The sequence below is a fragment of the Taudactylus pleione genome, unplaced genomic scaffold (assembly GCF_031769625.1).
Source record: "Taudactylus pleione unplaced genomic scaffold, aTauple2 ptg000201l, whole genome shotgun sequence".
NCBI lineage: Eukaryota > Metazoa > Chordata > Amphibia > Anura > Myobatrachidae > Taudactylus > Taudactylus pleione.
The window spans coordinates 7,530,995-7,551,385 of NW_028284603.1; the positions used below are offsets into that span (position 1 = coordinate 7,530,995).

Below are 20,391 nucleotides of genomic sequence, written 5' to 3' on the forward strand. Positions count from 1 at the left end.
CACAATGGCCCTCATTCAGAGCCGCACGCTATTTGCGGTCGTTCGTTTAAAATCAAGGGGTGGCTATTTAAATGATCCGTACGCACATTGCAGTGTGTTCACACCTCTAAGTCTGAACGAACGAGCAAAACATACGCTCGTTTATTTGTTAAAAACGCCCCCTGGCCGCACGCATCCTACGTCATGTCCGCTATTTATTAGATTAATCGAGTACATCGACCAGCGTATGAACTGCTCGCTATTCTTGTGGTTGGTGTTTGCTACCACAAATTTGCGTGCAGTTCTGGCTATAAAATAACCCAGTGACGTGGTCAATGACGCTGCTGTTTTAAATATACACACCCATAAAACGCCCGTTTTGACCTTTAAGCACGCCTGCGTTCGGATCTCCACTCCCCATTTTCAAGCACCTTCCCCTGTTACCACCCACATACGCCTCATTCTGTCACTCAAAATAGCAGGCACTCGCTATATAGCGTACAAAGGATTTTCGGCCGCACTGACTGGTTCGCGCATGCGTACTAAAAAGCGTACGCATGCGCAGATGTGCAAACATCGCTCGGAACGAGCGTACTGTTGTTAACGAGCGGCTCTGAATGAGGGCCAATGTCCACTTAACCACGGACATGTGGACAAGTGGAACAGGGCAGACTAAGGACTATATGACTGTGACAGCCCACTGGGTAGATGTATCACCTTACGCAGCAACAGCAGCAGCGTCACCAGTAGCAGCATCTCAGAAACGCCAGCTTGTTACAAGGCAGGCTACGCTGTGTATCACCGGTTTCAGTAAGAGGCACACCGCCGACAACCTCTTAGAGAAACTGAGGGAAATCATCGCCCAGTGGCTTACCCCACTTAGACTCTCCTGGGGATTTGTGATATCTGACAACGCCACCAATATTGTGCGGGCATTACATCTGGGCAAATTCCAGCACGTCCCATGTTTTGCTCACACAATAAACTTGGTGGTGCAGAATTTTCTGAAAAGCGACAGGGGCGTGCAGGAGACGCTTTGGGTGGCCCGAAAAATTTCTGGCCACTTTCGCCATTCAGCGACTGCGTGCCGAAGACTGGAGCGCCAGCAAACACTCTTGAACCTGCCCCGCCATCACCTGAAGCAAGAGGTTGTGACGCGGTGGAACTCAACCCTCTATATGCTTCAGAGGATGGAGGAGCAGCAAAAGGCCATACAAGCCTATACATCCACCTATGACATAGGCAAAGGAGGGGGTATGCACCTGACTCAAGCGCAGTGGAGAATGATTTCCGTGTTGTGCAAGGTTCTCCAGCCCTTCGAACTTGCCACACGTGAAGTCAGTTCAGACACTGCCAGCTTGAGTCAGGTCATTCCCCTCATCAGGCTTTTGCAGAAGCAGCTGGAGAAAGTGAAGGAGGAGCTAAGACGGAGCGATTCCGCTCGGCATGTGGGACTTGTGGATGAAGCCCTTCATTCGCTTTGCCAGGATTCCAGGGTGGTCAATCTGTTGAAATCAGACCACTACATTTTGGCCACCGTGCTCGATCCTAGGTTTAAAGCCTATGTGGTGTCTCTCTTTCCGGCCGACACAAGCCTGCAGAGGTGCAAAGACCTGCTGGTGAACACACTGTCAGCTGAAGCGGAACGTGACACGTCAACGGCTCCTTCTTCATTTTCTCCCGCAACTGGGGCTGCCAGGAAAAAACTTAGGTATCCTAAGCAACCCGCTGGCGGTGATGCAGGGCAGGCAGGACCAAGTTTGGACATCTGGTCCGGACTGAAGGACCTGGCAACAATTTCCGACATGTCTACAGTCACTGCATATGATACTGTCACCATTGACAGAATGGTGGAGGATTACATCGGTGACAGCATCCAAGTAGGCATGTCAGACAGTCCATACCTGTACTGGCAGGAAAAAGAGGCAATTTGGAGGCCCCTGTACAAACTGGCTCTATTTTACCTGAGTTGCCCCCCCTCCAGTGTGTACTCCGAAAGAGTGTTTAGTGCAGCCGGGAACCTTGTCAGCGAAAGGCGTAGGAGGTTGCTTCCACAGAATGTGGAGAAGATGATGTTCATCAAAATGAATTATCAGCTCTTCCAGGGAGACCAGCCTCCAGAAGGTACAGAGGGACCTGTGGTGGTGGATTCAAGTGGGGACGAGTTAATACTTTGTGAGGATGAGGATGTACACACTGAAGAGGGTGAGGAATCGGTGGATGAGGTGGATGAGGATGACATCTTGCCTCCGTAGAGCCAGTTTGTGCATGGACACATTAATTGCCAGCTTGTGTTGTGGGGGCCCAAACGAACCAATCATTTCAGCCACAGTTGTGTGGCAGACCCTGGCGCTGAAATGATTGGTTTGTTAAAGTGTGCATGTCCTGTTTATACAACATAAGGGTGGGTGGGAGGGCCCAAGGACAATTCCATCTTGCACCTCTTTTTTTTCTTTGCATTATGTACAGTTTGGGGCCTAGTTTTTCTAACTGCCATCCTGTCTGCCACTGCAGTGTCACTCCTAGATGGGTCACGTGGTTGTGCCGCCCACTCGTGTCGCTTAGCATAGTCATCCAGCTACCTCGGTGCAACCTTTTGGACATAAAAACACTATTGTGAGGTGTGAGGTGTTCAGAATAGACTGGAAATGAGTGGAAATTAAGATTATTGAGGTTAATAATAGCATAGGAGCAGAAAAACCTACAAATTCTGTGATTTTAGCTGTTTTTATGCTTTTTTTCAAAAAAATACAGATCCAAAACACAAAACCCAGAACCCAAAACACGGAAGGGTGGTTTTGGCAAAACCAATCCAGATCCAAAACACGAAGAAAGATCCAGATCCAAAACACGAAAAGTGGCCGGTGCACACCCCTAGTTCTTACACATCTTTGCTGCAGTCGCGCCAAAAAGCCCCTCTTGGAGCTGCAGGTCCTGTGAGACTCTGCAGGTGTTGGGCGTCGCTTTTACCAGAAAATGCATCTAAGTCACGACTAGGACGCACCAGCAGACTGTGCTGATCAATTTGATGTGGGACACTGGTAAATCTGTGTGTGACCGAGTCTCTGAATCTGTATACGAAGTGCTACAATGTAGCGCACTCTGCTTATTTCATTCCAAGTTCCGCTGTGCTTCATATACAGACTCCGGTGCACACAGATATACAAGTGTCACATATCACAGCCTGCTGGTGCCTCCTAGATTTGTCGCAATGTTGACAAAAAAAAAAAAAAGACGCCCGACGCTAGCAGAGTTGCACGGGACCTGGCAGCTCACTCATGCCAGGCAAGTAACGCTGCGTGGCGTATTGAGGATAGTTGTAGGAGGACACATCTGTATGCTATGTTATCCTCACTGTCCCACACTGCAGAGGACTGTGCTACTGACACTTTAGTGTATAATTATCAGAGAGAGGCCTGGCTATACACAGTGCTACTAGAGATCACATTATCTGTGTGCAAGACCCCATGAACACTTACTGCAGAAGAGGAAGAGATATTTACAAAGAGTCTTAGAAAAATGTATACTTTCTGTCACACAGATTATAAGGAGGAATACACAAACACTGCACACATGACAAAAGGAGAATAGGCTTTTTTGTTATTAATAATCAAACTGCTGCACAGACACGTTACTGCCCTGAGCAGGACATGACAAGGCCACGAGAATAATCACGCTGTACCTCAGTTTGGTTTTCCTTTCATCATGGAAGCGGTTCACAAACTTGTTTGCCTGACTCTGAAGAGCACCCCTCAGAGACATGCTTCTTCTCCCACAGACCGCCTCCGTGTTCTGGACAAATGCTTCTACCGAACGGGACAAGGACAAAAACTCGGAGGAATTCAGCTTCTCCAGAAACCCGTCCTAGTGAGAGGTGGGAGAAATACAGTGTCAGGCGATCTGCAAAACTATTTAGTTTCAGACACTCTCATCAACTACAGTACACTGGATGTGCAGACACCAATTCTGAAATATAGCAAATATATCAGAACACATTATTCTGTAATTGTATTAACCGTTTGTAGCAGTGATAGTGACATATTACAGATTATAACAGTGATCGCGGTGAGTGGAAAAAATTGTGGGTCCCAGGGACCCCTCACTTTAAAAAATTCGGGTCCTACACCACTTTTTCTGGGTCCCATTACATATTCTGGGAGTTGAGGGCAGGCACCAGTTGGGACTGTGCTGGGGGGGGGGTATATAGCAGCTGGGGTAGAGGGGGTTGGGGTAGAGCTTTGGGTAAAGGCAGGGAGAAGTTGGGGTAGAGCTGCAGCTATAGGGGAGTAAGGGCAGGCAGGGCTGGGGGTAGGGAGGGGTAAGTGCAGACAGTTGATGTGACAATGCTGGGGGGCATGGAGAGTACTAGGGGCAGTTTGTGTGAGGGGCAATGGTAGATAGCAGCTGGCGCAGTACTTGGGGGGGTATGGTGGGGGTTAGCGGCAAGCAATACTTGGAGTAAGGAGGGGGCGAGGGTAGGGAACAGCTGGGGCAGTACTGCGGGCAAGGAGGAGGTTAGGGACAGGAAGTGCTGGGTGTAGGGAGTGGCCAGGGCAGATAGCAGCTAGGGCAGTACTGGGGGGGGGCAAGGAGGGGGTTAGGGGCAGAGTTGGGTCAGGATAGCAGCTGGAGCAGCACTGGGGGTAGAGAGGGGGCAAGTGTAGATAGCAGCAGGGGTAGTATGGGAGGCATATAGGGGAAAAGAGTTGTTAGCAGCTAGAGCAATACTGGGTGTATGGAGTGGTAAGGGTAGATAACTAGGGCAGTACTGGGGGGCAAGGAGGGTGTTAGGGGCAGGCAATAGTTTGGATAGCAGCTGGGGCAGAACTTAGGGTAGGGAGGGGGTAAAGATAGACTGCACATGGGGTAGTGTTTACCTCATTGCTTTTGCTGGGAGCCCCCAGCTGGCTGAAGGAGCGCAGGCTGCCAGAGGGTCGCAGCACCAACAACAATTCTGCTGCCCGATGGACGCCGCGCGCACTGGCTGGGGGAGATGCCGCGCACTCAAGATGGGGGAGACGCCGTGTGCCCATTGGCTGGGGGAGACGCCGCGCATACAGCCTGGGGAAGACGCCGCGTGCCCATTGGCTGGAGGAGACGCCGTGCGCCCATTGGCTGGGGGAGACGCTGCAGCACAGCCATTGGCTGGGGGAGACGCTGCAGCACAGCCATTGGCTGGGGGAGACGCTGCAGCACAGCCATTGGCTGGGGGAGACGCTGCAGCACAGCCATTGGCTGGGGGAGACGCTGCAGCACAGCCATTGGCTGGGGGAGACGCTGCAGCACAGCCATTGGCTGGGGGAGACGCTGCAGCACAGCCATTGGCTGGGGGAGACGCTGCAGCACAGCCATTGGCTGGGGGAGGCGCTGCAGCACAGCCATTGGCTGGGGGAGACGCTGCAGCACAGCCATTGGCTATGGGAGACGCTGCAGCGCAGCCATTGGCTGGGGGAGACGCTGCAGCGCAGCCATTGGCTGGGGGAGACGCTGCAGCGCAGCCATTGGCAGGGGGAGACGCTGCAGCGCAGCCATTGGCAGGGGGAGACGCTGCAGCGCAGCCATTGGCAGGGGGAGACGCTGCAGCGCAGCCATTGGCTGGGGGAGACGCTGCAGAGCAGCCATTGGCTACAGCAGCACAAACAGACCCAGCGGGTCCTACAGGACCCAATCAGTTTTAAAATCTGGGTCCCCAGTTTGCTGTAGCGCGTATTTTGCGTACCCTGTATAATCTTTGTAACAAAACTGTATGTACATGGCATGGTGCATGTACACTCACATGCTGAGTCACAGCACTGGGTCATGAGGTTCATTTCCTGATGGGGGTCATATCTGTGTTGAGTTTCTATGTACTCCAATGGGGCAGGGCTGACAGGGGATAGTCTCTGTACAGAACAGCATGGAATGGTGGCACTATATAAATCAGGATTTGACAAATACTAGTCGCCATGGCGACTGAGATTTTAGCCCTGGCGATTAGATTTCACAAGAGCCAGGTACTCTCCCATGTGTATTTCTATGCATGTGGTTAATTGTCCGAGAACAAAATCCAGACTGAAACTAAGCACTGCGATCATACAGGAGATGAGCAATAGTATTGTGGTTACTGGAAGGGGCAGGAAGCTGCATGGTTATATGACATGATGAAACATGCATGCCAGCTCACCACATTCAGTCATTCACAGATTAATTGGAGGTTTGTCATCTACCTTGGATCTCGCCAGGAGGAACTTCACGCAGCGGTCGTGGCAGATATCTGAGGCATTGTATAGCAGCTCCTGTATATTGTTTGCAATTTTACCAAGTTCCAGGTCTGTTAATTTGATATCCTCAGTCATTCTTAAAAAGCAAACAAACAAACAATGATTAATTAAGGTCTTGAGCAGGCATCGGGAAAGTTAGCAGCCATTATGGAACGTACGCAATGAATGAAATGCAAATATCCATCTTTAATAAAGAACAGATATAACACCGCACGGACGCTGGAACGGTCAGAGATGTAGACAGCTGGGCAGAAATATCTAGTGCCGCAATAAATGACACCATTAATAATTCAGACATCTAGCTTGTCCAAGGTAATGTTAATACATGCAAGGGATATAGTGAAATAGCCGTTGGAAACTGAAGACAAAACCCAATATATTGTACAGTAATGTTGTTCATATAACAGTGGAGAAACAATTTTACACCGTCTGACAAGTCCTCCTATAATCTTACAGCGGTACAAGATATGCGTTAAATAATCATGTACTGTACACATTATATAGGCGTTATAATGAGAATGGAGGATACTAGGGACAACTCTATTATTATACTTGGTCTGCTGCGTAGAAGCATGGATAGCTCATACACCATACAGTAAAGCTGGCGACTGTGCCAAGCACAATTATAATCACAATAATGAAAAGTAGCACAAAGTGTTCCGGTGCTGAAAGTCGCCCAGCGGCAAATTATCATGGAAATTGTTTGCTTGGAGTTTGGTAGAAAAAGAAAATATGATGCACAGAGCCTCATAGGAACAGTGTAACCCAGAATGGCAACTTACAGCATTATTATTAAAGCAATAGGGAGTTATGTTGTCTCTTATAGACAATGGGCCTATTTCACAGTTGTACTTTATTGCACAGCCGCTGCTATGCAAACAAATGCTAATGCTGTAGAAGGTATCTCGTGAAGACGCCTCCTGCCGGCTACTGCGATCCGCTGCTGCGTCCAAGGACGCAGCCAGCGGATCACTTGCATAAACATGGGCCTTCTGAGTAAAGTTGCAGGATACTCAGGATGGCGGGGACATTCACACAGCTGGGAGCAGTGAAGCGGTGTCAGAAGATACAGATACAGGGCAACTCACACCTCAAAAACAAGAGAGACGCGCTCACGTTTTCGAAAACGTTCCAAGTCGCCACCCCTTCCCCAAACAGCCGCTGCTGCGGCTTAGAGGGCACTACTGGTCGCAGACACTGATCGGCACATGCTCCAGTCGGCAATCATCAGTGCTGTACACAAACCACCAGGTTTCCGTACGTCTCTGAATCAGGCCTAATGTCGCCATTTTTGAAAACAAAATTAAACTGCCTGTAATATACATTCTTCTACACAACGTCTTCTTTACCTTTTAAAAACTATGGCAAAATGTACAGGACACACATACGGGCAAAGAAAGGGTATAGAACACAAGCAAGCATTCAATGTCTTATTATTGAATTGGTTATCCTATATAATTAATAAGATATGAAAAGTTATACAAAAACTGACCATATAAAGTCTAAAGGAACCAGGTCCAGTTACATAAGGTAGAGTTCTCTGCAGCTACGCAAGTTATGCATTATTATATTTTATATTTTGTGCTGAAACTTTTTGCAAGTGATGTGACTATGGGCCTGTGTCAGAGGTGCTGATGATGTTTGTGTAGTTGAATTATTGTGCATGCGCAGTATCAGAACCGCTCTAGAAAACCCTTACTGCGCTCACACGAACCAATGTGTGCAATGGAGTGCGCATTTGTACCACATCGCTATGACTTGAGACAAAGTCTGCGAACCATGGGCGTTTTCAGGGTGGAAACTGGGAGGTGACCTAAAGCAATAGAAACAGAGGCGTCATGGGCGTTTTATGGGAGTGTCATGGGCGTGTTTCGGCATGAAGCTGTAATCTCTTTCGCAGCACGAATGCACAGTAGCCATATTTTGAGACGTTACAAGGAAGGCTGTGCGCCAGGCAGGGGCTGCTCGGGGAGTCGATGGTGCATCAGTGGTGGAGAGATTGGATCCCCAAGCGCAGTTGAGCATTGCTCTCATATGCAGAGTTAGCTCAGACCTTCGCACAGAAGTACACAGGAGGAATGCTTCAGCTGACATTTGCATACTGGTGAGAAATCGCAGCCGTGCATGACCAAGGCCCTATATCACCCAGTCTATGGGCTTGATTCTGAGTCGCACACAGAAGCGGACACTATATCTTCATATGCCGCAGTCACTTTTGCGGCTTTATGCTACTGCCCCTCCCCTATGTACATACGCCAGTATGAAGGTGCAAGGACTTTTTAGGTACCTAGCTTTTATCACTCCGGAATATTACCCACGTTGATTGAGCGAGAGTAACATACAGCCTGTCACATCGACGTCTCCCCACTGCCTCGTGTGCTAGTATGTGGCTAGCTTGTAGTATAGATGCAAGTGTTTTTCTATACAATAAAAATGTGATTATAGATCACAATAAAGGGTCCGGAGTGCAGTGTTAGGTGGTATATACACAGAATAGCCATTCTATAGGAACGTCCTTCCTAAACAATCTTTTAGTACTATGATTATCAGGTCTGGTTTCACAAGGTAATTTCTACAAAGTCTAGTTTTACTCACATTATTTCTACTCCCCCTGGGGTAACTGAAGGTAGTGTGTGATCTCTGCTGGAAGAGGAGTCAGTAGTGCATTCAGGATCAGACACAGAATCGCTGCCAGAGGGCTCGCTACTGCTGGGTGATGCATTCCTTTGAAAGTTAGTGTTGGTAGCAGCATGGGGAAGCTCACCTTCACTGAATGCATCACTTATAAACAAGCCTTCGTGAGTCAAGTAAGCCAGATCGCTGTCCACATGCCCATCTCTGCCCAGGACTTTCTGAGCTCCCGTTACCTCCATTTCTCTGAGCCGCTGATTCTTATCAAGGACCATGAGTACAACACTACGGATAACGTTTAAAGTGGCCTGCGGGAGAACACAAATAAATGTTACATTAATAAACAAGTATGTACAGTTGAGAAATTTCACATACAGCTAATGGGGCCCATACGTCAGCAATCGATTGGGGCAATTACCTGGTTTGCAGTTGATTGTATAAAAATATCTGCAATGTATGGGGTTCACCGATTTCCGATTCCGATCAAAAAGTGATCGGAATCAATAAATCAGATTGTACAACATGTTGAATTTCACCGACCCGTCGGGGGAGTAGATTGCAAGTGTGTGGCAACGATCAACCGATTTGCTGGGTACACAACAGACAATATGCCGTCCGACAGGCGGATCGGAGCGGCATATCGGGCACATTGTCTAGTGTGTACCCACTATGTCGCTGAGGATGCGCATTTCCGTGGGTCATCTGTGACATCCTCTGTTGACCCTATATACAGGGCCGACGGGGGATGTCATTAGCGAGGGCCATGCTGCCGAATGCAAAATGGCCCGCGCCGTCGCTGCCCGCATCAGCAAGTGTGTATGCACCTGCTGGATCCCGTTGCTGCCGATGTCGGGCTGGTTACAGATTGTCTAGTGTGTTCACAGCATTTCACGTTTGGCAGCTCTGTTATTTGCTGAAAATGATCGGCAGATCCCTGAAAACCATCTGTAATGTATGGGTGCATATTGGTGGATTTGAATATCGTGAAATCAAGGAAATCAACACAGAATCAATTGTTTCTGATTGCTGATGTATGGGCCCGATATATATCATGTTTTGAGACAAGTGACAATTTCCCCTTCCCAACAAGGTCATTAGGGCAGCTGACATAACCTTATCAGTATTAGCTTGTCTCAGCTAACTGTAAGGAGGAGCACCCAAAACTCAAATGGTAAGAGAATGGTGCTGCCCATTACACCACGGAGATTGCAGTCACGGGACAAGATGCATTTTTTTTTTTTTTATCACAGGATGTCTTAGCTGGAAATAAGAGAACGCTAATGGAGCTCCCCTTTACTATACTAAAGCAGAGACAGATATATGCATTGCACTATACTTAGCTGCATCGCTCCCATCTCCCTGAGAGAACAAACTGTCCTGTTCTCTGTGTGTCTCAATCAGTGTTCAAACGTCTCACCTTGACTCTCTGAAGGAAGATTGTGAATGTCGAAAAGATATTCTGCAGCAAATCAAGCCACTGCGAGAAATTCATCATTCGCATCTGATCGGCAAGTCTGTAACACCAGAAACACAGTCAGCTTGCCCCTCCAATAACGTACAGAACTTTACATTGTGTAATCATCGGTCTCATTACAGTCATTTGGAACAGAGAGGGAAATGATACAGAACTGGGGGGAGATGTATGAACGGGCAGCCCTCGTTAATTGGCTGGACCTGATTTACCCATTATCGTCGTGTGACAGGTCCTGATACCTACTGGATGCATTACAATTTAATTTGTTGAAGAGGGAGAGCAAAACGCGCCGTCGCTGCCGGCATCTGCAAGTGTGTATACACTTACCAATTCTGGCACCCCGCCGGGTCCCATCACGCATGATGTCGGTAGACACTAGACATAGTTTAGTGTGTACCGTGCATAAAGTCTTGTTATTTCATACTAGCTGATGTCCGTGGCTTTGCCCACAATGAAATCGCTTCTGTCAACATTTATTTATTTGAGTGGAGGCCCACGTGCCTTCAGCCACCACTCACACCAATGTCACTGTGTGCCCTGTGCACAGACTGCTATGTAGCTTATCCTATTCACCCACCACTCACACCAATGTCACTGTATGCCCTGTGCACAGACTGCTATGTAGCCTATCCTATTCACCCACCACTCACACTAATGTCACTGTGTGCCCTGTGCACAGACTGCTATGTTTCCTATCCTATTCACCCACCACTCACTCCAATGTCACTGCTATGTATTCTATGTAGCTTATGCTATTCACCCACCACTCACACCAATGTCACTGTGTGCCCTGTGCACAGACTGCTATGTAACCTATCCTATTCACCCACCACTCACACCAATGTCACTGTGTGCCCTGTGCACAGACTGCTATGTAGCCTCTCCTATTCACCCACCACTCACACCAATGTCACTGTGTGCCCTGTGCTCAGACTGCTATGTATTCTATCCTATTCACCCACCACTCACACCAATGTCACTGTGTGCCCTGTGCACAGACTGCTATGTAGCTTATGCTATTCACCCACCACTCACACCAATGTCACTATGTGCCCTGTGCACAGACTGCTATGTATTCTATCCTATTCACCCACCACTCACACCAATGTCACGGTGTGCCCTGTGCACAGACTGCTATGTAGCCTATCCTATTCACCCACCACTCACACCAATGTCACTGTGTGCCCTGTGCACAGACTGCTATGTAGCCTATCCTATTCACTCACCACTCACACCAATGTCACTGTGTGCCCTGTGCACAGACTGCTATGTAGCCTCTCCTATTCACTCACCACTCACACCAATGTCTCTGTGTGCCCTGTGCACAGACTGCTATGTATTCTATCCTATTCACCCACCACTCACACCAATGTCACTGTGTGCCCTGTGCACAGACTGCTATGTAGCTTATGCTATTCACCCACCACTCACACCAATGTCACTGTGTGCCCTGTGCACAGACTGCTATGTGGCTTATGCTATTCAAGTGAACACAAGTCCAACGCACCTCTCCCCCCAGCCTTTACGTGCTGCACGTATGGGGTCACACCTATCTCTTGCATTGATAATGTCAATAAAATTTGTTTTTGTTATTGCTCAGCTTTAACTTGACGGATGGAGAGGGAACAAAGTGCAGGTTATTTCTAGGAGTTTCCACTACAAAATGATGCAGTTTTCATGAAAATCGGTTCAGTAGTTTTTGCACCAACTTGGAACAAACAGACACACACAACGTATTATATATATATATATATATATATATATTATACATATGAAATGTATTGTGGGGGTGCACTCACCAGACTTCAATATAATAGCTTTATTCCATAATAAAATAGTCTGACGTTTCGGTCCTATTAGGACCTTTGTCAAGGACCGAAACCGTCTGACTATTTTACTATGTAATAAAGCGATTGTATTGAATCTGGATTGAAATCTGGTGAGTGCACCCCCACAATACATTTTATACTGGTGGGATAGGATTTTGGTACTTACCGGTAAATCCATTTCTCCGATTCTACAGGGGACACTGGAGCTGAAGACACTGGGGTATAGACGATGGTAGAGTAGAGCATGGCACTTTACATAATTTAGAAGTGTGACTGGCTCCTCCCCCTCTATGCCCCATCAGTCCTCCCTGACGGAGGACAACAGGAAGCGGCGGAGAAGTCGTCCACGAAACGGTACAAGACCGACTGAAGGAAAAACGAGGAACCTACCTACTGCAGTCACACAAACATATAATGGAAACAATTGCAATAGAAATAGAAGAGACCAAACAAAATGGCAGGGAGCAGCACTGGGCAGGCATCCAGTGTCCCCTGTGGAATCGGAGAAATGGATTTACCGGTAAGTACCAAAATCTAATTTTCTCCTTCATCCACTAGGGCATATTGGAGCTGAAGACACTGGGGAGGTCCCAAAGCGAACCTCCCAGGTAGGAAGCGCTGAGAACTAGCTCACTCCTCGACTAAACTGAAGCAGGGACAGCCAAGGACTGAAATACCAATCTAAAATCAAGAACTGAGGACGCAGCGTAGTAAATCACTGGAGACTGTTGGAATTCCTTGTGGAACCATCACAGAAAACTCCAGAACATACAGCGTAAGTCAATGGAATAGAAGAACGGTGCCACAAGCTAACAACAGAAGACGGAACGTCAGAAAACCATAAGCACCGCTGAAACAGATCATCCTGACCATTGGCATCAAGAACCCAACAAGAATCCTTAGAAGCTGGGAATCAACACGAGTACAACACTCCAGAACACCTAACCAGATCATAAAAATAGAAAGATGCAACAGCCGCTGACAGTAGAAACCAAGCACTGATGGCCATCAAAGGCTACATAGAGAAATGTATAATCATAAATACATTTATACAAATAATGGCCGATTCCACAGACCTCTCAAACCAGAGTATACAGGATGTCAAGAGCCAAGGACAGAATAATTGTCCAGGCCTCAACATGAAGTCCATAGAATATGGGGATTGCAACCAACGGACCAACAAGTCCACAAGACATGAGGCAAAGGCGGAAACGAGAGAGATGGAGACTATAAAACCTGGCAGAGGATCAGATAGCCTGACAACCAATGATGAAACAGATAGGGAAAAGAGCAATTTGACCCCTTCAGCGAGTCCAGACGAAGATCAGCATCTACCTCGCCTGAAAGATAAAACCACTCCAGCCTAAAACCCAAACGGTAGGCAACCTCCCACGTGAAGGGAGAATGTAGAGGGTAGCAGCCAATGCAGTGGTCGCAATCACTTGGGGCGGGTCCCGAAGCCTTGTATACGGCGTCCCAGACGGGAGCTTAAGGCACACCCTACTGTGCCCACCATCCTACAGGTACCTTAGATACGATGATTCATGTCTATGGATGAACAGTAATCCACCCGTTAGAGTCCCTGTATAGAAGAAGGGAATAACCGCCCTTGTCTCAAGAAGCAAGAGGAGACATAGGAAAACAACTCAGCAATGCCTTCGCGTGAAAGCCGTGCTGTCTAATCTGTGACTCTCACACATAAGACCGTAGCACCTGTGTAGCCCAAAGAGGCACTTCCGTGCAGAATTAAAAAGTAGAACGCTTCACGAATTTGTGTATCATCCTAGCGTAGGGCCATGCTAATCTTCTCTGTATCGTACCAACTTTAGTCTATGTGTTGCCGAAGAGAGCGCATCCATTCTAGTAGACAAGAGTCGCTAATCTCTAGTCCTGCCTAAGATGAAACAGGAGTGTCCTCAAACAAGCGACAGTCCTCGTAAAGCAGAAGTGTGAGCTAACCTCCCTCTCTAAAGATAGAACTACCATTTTTCCCAGGCAGAAAGTTGAAGTATATAACATTCCTAGCCGTGAATGACGGTCAGGGGAAAGCGCGAACGCAGTCCCCCACTACCACAAATTATGCAGACGAGTTTCCCACATTTGGGGAATCGCAGGTGTCAGCACACCCGAAGTGCAATGAATGAGCCTCGCCCTGGGAGAACCAACTACGTGTTCAAAATATCTCCCCTACCAGGTAAGTATATGATTAATGTTCCAGGAAGAAGCCTGATAAAAGAGGGAAATGTCTGTCCCGTAAACTGGACCTGGAACCAACGACTCCCATGTGTTCTGAAGTCTCAACCAACAATACTCACACTTCTCCATGACATAATCTCTAGTAAGGTGGTAGGGAGGTACGAAGGACACCCATGGAGACAGACAACCTAGAGCTTGTTGGAACTATGGACGCACACGCTGGAAGCTCTAAGGTGGATAGTCAATGGACGTAAACCAGTAACCTACCTGAACGGGAGACTACATATGCTATTAGCATTTTCCCTGACTGAGGCCTGAACCCAGGTCGTGTTGACGAGTGGAAAGGGAGCTCTGTCGACTGAGTCTCTGGTCAGGCTGTTTGCTAGAACAGCTGCTAAGAGTGCGGGAGGGAGTAATAGCAGCTGTGAAACGACAGGTATGCATTATTAGGAGTATCGTCCGAGGCATTAGTGGGCTAATCCCGCTTACCTGTGAGCGACCAGAAGCCCCCTGGAGGCTGTGTGTAGGAATTTGCTGAACTTTCTCATTTCGCAGCAACAAGCCTTGTCAGGAAGGAAGATTAACTATAAGATCTGTAGGTGGTCTAAGACCCAATGATCTACAGCTCGGACTTCAGACTGAAGGTGTTGTGGTAGAAAAAGCTGTATAAAATCAAAAGCGTTCCCGCTAGGCTGTTTTAGCGGGGTGCTGCGCCCTGCCCTCCTTCTGGAAGGAGGGCAGAAGGAGGGCAGAAAGCGCCCTGCCCTCACAGCCTGTGGGTGCAGTCTTCACCCGCAGGTCGCAGTGTCCCACGGGTGGAGAAATGTGCGGTGACCCGGTCACCGCCGGAGAATAGACTCCGGGCGCACGCGCCCGGCATCTATTCTCCCTGTCTGCAGCGCTTGGGGGCTGCCCGGCGTGTCCATAAGTGCCGGGCACACCCCCAATAGTGACGAAAAGGGGACGCGTCTTATAGACATGCCCCATTTCCAATGACCACGCCTCCTTTTCGGGCGCGCGCACAAAGGTGCCCTCTCTAGCTCCGGCGCCCTGCCTGCCGCCGGAGCTAGAGTGAACACTAAATATAGAATTGTTAGTGCAGACATTTAGGTCATACAACAGGACCGCACTATGATCTTACCTGGGAGTGCAACTTGGGGATGTATATACCTATAAAGAATATACATATACCTCAAAAAACGGCCTAAACACTATGTGCTTAAAAATTATAGAGAGGCCCATTCTTACAGTACCTGCTATCCTGTCTAGTAGTTTAACACCAACACCTAGGATGGTTAAGTGTTTATCAGGTAAGAATATCACATAAGTAACACTGGATCCTGACAATGAATCAGTGGTTAGCAATGACAAGGATTGAAAACAAGCAACATTACTGTTGACGTGGTAACTGAACTCATTATAGTTCTGTAGGTGGATTAGAATTATTATATATATATATATATATATATATATATATACACACACAGACATACATATATATATATATATATATACACATACATATACACACACATATACACACACACGCACACCTTCATGGGGCTACGCATATTATCGGAATATGGAAGGAACCAGAGCCCCCAGTGGTACCCATTGAAGCACAAGGAGCACACACAAAACTCCCAGAAGGGCCGAGGTGGGAAACGGACCCACGACCCCTGCGCTGCAAGGCAGCATTCCAATCCTATTAAATGGTTCCCTGGGATACCTAGAAGGTCTTTCATTCAAGTACTAACTAACTTAGCCCTGCAAGCTTCAAAGATCACACTAGATCGGCGAGTTCAGGATGGAGTGGTAATCTAGTGGCTTCCTAGTGCAAGACTACTGTAATTTAAATAATAATAGGCCCCAGATAGGGCGCAACAGAAAGGAATGGTACTCCACTAAATTTTAGTGAAAAACCGTTAATGAATAGCCCCGACCGAAGGGCTTTATGTTCTAAAGTATGGAAGACTGGCGCTGTTGGTTCCACTTCTCAGCATTAGCGCTATAGCTGTACCTGGACTGCAGTGCCCCAGGAACACACATGTAATTACCTATCTTAGTGTGCATGAACTTACACTTGATCCTAGCCAACGGCCGAGAAGCGAATACATAAATGTATAAGAATGTTAAATGTCAGTTAAAACTCACAGTCTTCATGTCCCCTGCCCAAGCAGTGGTCGTGCTAGGGACAGGTCTCGAAACAGTGTATGTGGCGCCTCAGGAGGGGACCTAAGGTACACGCCCATGTCTGGGTCTCCTAACGGGTACAGATTAGAAAAAAAGTTTTCCTAAATGCACTATATATGCAGTGTCGAATCATTACACACACACACACCCGCCTGCATACCTTCATGGAACCGGTCAGCGCCACAGGTGATGCTGCTACAGGGTGGCTAGACTGCTCTGCAACCGATTTAGTACGACTTCCGTATTTCATGATTGCACATCTGCTGCGAGATATGGATTATAGACATCGAAATACACAGTTTTGTACGACTTCCGCCACAAGTGCAGGTGCAGAGCGCTAGTTATATAACGGGTTAAGTATAAGCGTCCCAGTGATGGCTGCGTTACTAACTCCATCTGTATTCTGCGCCCAGTGCAATTGTTCATAATAATTATACACTAGGCTGGAGCCTATGGTCACAAGAGCAAAGTACAGCGCTTCCGCAGAGTGGAGAGAGGAGCAGGAGCTGTATCTTAAGCCTACAGCCCTGGAATTTCCAGACAGTCTCCCACCCATTCAGGGTGCTGTGGCCGATTCCAAGTAAGTACGCTGCTAGCTGTAGCGGCCTGTGGTGCCCCCCCAACAATATAATAAAATTGTGGGACCGTGTAAAAGGAGCATACCGGGCATGGTAGCGCGTGCCGGGGCTGGTATCTATCCCCCAGACAGCGGGATGTGGCGGCCCTCCATCCTATCAGCACAGCGTTACCTGTACTGCCATCTTAGGAGCAGCAGGACGCGGTCTTGATAGGAGCCTTCTCTCCTGCCGAGAGCAGAGTGATCTACAAAATGTCACCGCGCTTCTGACAATGCGCGTGTAACCTCCCTGCTATGGGAGCATGGGGAAGCCATTGCCTCTCTCTGTGAATATAAAGAAGGGAACAGGCGTCCTAAGAGTATGACAGCTGCGGCTGTCACATGGTCTATCTAAACTCCTGTAATACCGCTACAGAGAACGTTACAACTAATCCCCAGCGCTGTGCTAACTGCAGGGGTAGTGAGGAAGTACAATATAATAATGACAGACTCGGCTGTCACCAAGTCCAGCTACTTCTTAAACAGCCATTTACTGACTAAGTCAGTCTGATCTCTTCCACCCCGTACTAACGGGTGGTAGGAGGGAGTAGGTAGCTGCCATTCGATGTAACAGCTGCATACAGCACGCTGTCACAGAGCCAAGACTTTCTTCACCATTCCGGCTACTCAGGAGCGGTGGTATACTTACATTTCTGCTTCGGCCGGGATGCTGGCCTAAGGGGGCAGTGAGGAACCCGGATACAAGCCGTTTCCAGCTGTGGCAGGCCTCACAGAGACAGGTGTCTCGTGTAGGGGCCCCCCTCAGGGCACCGGACACAGGCAGCAGTAGCTGTGGCTGTCATTTCGCAGCAGCTCCCACATAGCAGTCAGGCTGCCGCAGTAAGCAGTCTGCCTATCCTCACAGGAAAAGGGACTCAAAATAAAATTGAAATACAGAAAATACGAAAGGGCTGGAGACAGCCCCACTGTACACAGACTCTCTCGGGCACAATTTCTAAACTGGGGCTGATGGGACAGGGAGGGCTGATGGGGGCATAGAGGTGGAGGAGCCAGTCATACTTCTAAATTATTTAAAGTGCCAGGCTCTACTCTACCACTGTCTATACCCCAGTGTCTTCAGCTCCAGTGTCTCCTAGTGGATGAAGGAGAAAATACCCTTATCTTGAGATAATGGCAAAAACAGTACTGAGCAAGTAGATCTGGCACTCCACTCACATATTCAAAACACCAGCGTGCCCGTGCAATAATCAACATATTCCAAGCGCTGGCTGCATGCAGCAGAAAACAGGCATGGCACTGTATAGCATTTACTTCACTTCAAAGTTTCAGGGAGCGTACCACCCGTCGATATATATATATATATATATACACACACACACACACATTTTATTATGACATTCCAGCAGTGCAGATAAGATTTTCCCACCACCTTTGGTGAACAGTTACTTCACATGTAACACAAATGATAACTAAGTTACCAAGTAGGAGCGCTGCAATGGGTATTCCTCCAGTTAATAGAGAGCAGCTGGAAAATAGGGATCGTTAATCCCTTAGACAAAGAAAAGCATACAAATAGTACCAGCGCTCAAATGAAATAACATTAGATATAAATCATATTTTAATCAAAAACAATATAAAATACACATATAAAAAATATCATAAAACCAATACATTAGTATTGTAAGAATCTTGTACCGCAAAAAGTCTTGAAATAATAGAAAGTCCCAGATAATTGGTATGGTGAGAAGGGATGTGCACTCCCAATAGGAGATATATTTACCAGTGTCAGTGTCCTCAATCAAACGGGGCATTAATTTTAGCAATGCTCTCAGAGCTCTCGCAGATGAATACTTCCCCTGGGCACGAATCCTGGTCCAAAAAGTCAAAGATCTCCAATATTAGGCAATCCCACCAAGGTTTTAGGGAAACGTGTAAATGCCAAGCGGTACGGGTGGTCTCCTGTATGCCAAGTCCAAGCCACGTACTGACGCGTTTCGCTGCGTGAAGCCGCAGCTTTGTCAAAGGAGTGCACATCCCTTCTCACCATACCAATTATCTGGGACTTTCTATTATTTCAAGACTTTTTGCGGTACAAGATTCTTACAATACGGCTGCAGTGAGACATTGAGGCATAGTATATTGCCAAATATACTCACCTGACGAAATATATATGCAGCTCTTGTGATAGATCACCTTCATGTCCATGCATTGCTCAGCACGCTCATTTCTCTTTCAAGTTTCATTCTAATGTATTGGTTTTATGATATTTTTTATATGTGTATTTTATATTGTTTTTGATTAAAATATGATTTATATCTAATGTTATTTCATTTGAGCGCTGGTACTATTTGTATACTTCACATGTAACAATATGCACAACTCAGTATTTAAGTTACAGCCCATAACAATAGAGGAATCAGCAAGCTTTCCCAGGAAATAACTTACTTTGTGACAAGCTCAGAATCTATTTCATCAATTTGGGAGACTGTGCTAATCACACACTGTGAAGAGATAAAGAAAAATAATATGTAATATTCCAAACGGCCAGGTTAGATCAGTAAATATACAATAGAAAAACAGAGGTCAGTAACAAAACATGCAGCCAGAGACCCCAGGCTGGGGATCCTTTCATTTTGGCCATATATTGGGACCATCAGAGGCACTTTAATAATTGGGGTCAGACACAGAAGGGCTCATGCACTTTTTACATAAAGAGCGCAGGCATAAAATATGTCCAAAAAAAGTTGCAATTCCGTGTGTGAGCTAAACCAGACAGATCTCAAGGTGCAATCACACCTGTAACATGTGCAGTAGCATACTATGCCGTGTGAAAACAGTAGCATACGTGCCAGGTTTACACCAGAAAAAGACAGCCAGGTTTGTGCCAAGTTTACACAAGGAGAAGACCGTAACATATGCGCCAGGTTTGCAGCCGGAGAAAACAGCAACACTTGCGCCAGGTATACACCATGGGAAAACAGCAACACATGCGCCAGGTTTACACCATGGGAAAACAGCAACACATGCGCCAGGTTTACACCATGGGAAAACAGCAACACATGCGCCAGGTTTACACCATGGGAAAACAGCAACACATGCGCCAGGTTTACACCATGGGAAAACAGCAACACATGCGCCAGGTTTACACCATGGGAAAACAGCAACACATGCACCAGGTTTACACCATGGGAAAACAGCAACACATGCACCAGGTTTACACCATGGGAAAACAGCAACACATGCGCCAGGTAT

At 47.4% G+C, this 20,391-nt stretch overlaps 1 protein-coding gene and 2 non-coding genes across 7 annotated transcripts in view; all 3 read right to left on the reverse strand.

Moving 5' to 3' along the window:
• VPS54 (VPS54 subunit of GARP complex) overlaps positions 1-20,391 on the reverse strand; it is a 115,390-nt gene that overhangs the window by 29,063 nt on the left and 65,936 nt on the right. For all 5 annotated transcript variants that reach the window (XM_088477225.1, XM_088477222.1, XM_088477224.1 and 2 more), the window contains 5 exons: positions 19,585-19,640; positions 10,288-10,384; positions 8,835-9,178; positions 6,186-6,315; positions 3,662-3,843 (listed from right to left, as the gene is read on the reverse strand). In XM_088477225.1, the coding sequence (XP_088333351.1) occupies positions 3,662-3,843; positions 6,186-6,315; positions 8,835-9,178; positions 10,288-10,384; positions 19,585-19,640 (809 nt within the window). The remainder of the gene's footprint in view (positions 1-3,661; positions 3,844-6,185; positions 6,316-8,834; positions 9,179-10,287; positions 10,385-19,584; positions 19,641-20,391) is intronic.
• Positions 13,921-14,026, reverse strand: LOC148518183 (U6 spliceosomal RNA). The gene has a single exon (XR_015879006.1). It is a non-coding gene; the product is annotated as a U6 spliceosomal RNA (small nuclear RNA).
• LOC148518184 (U1 spliceosomal RNA) lies at positions 14,213-14,375 on the reverse strand. Its single transcript, XR_015879004.1, has one exon. It is a non-coding gene; the product is annotated as a U1 spliceosomal RNA (small nuclear RNA).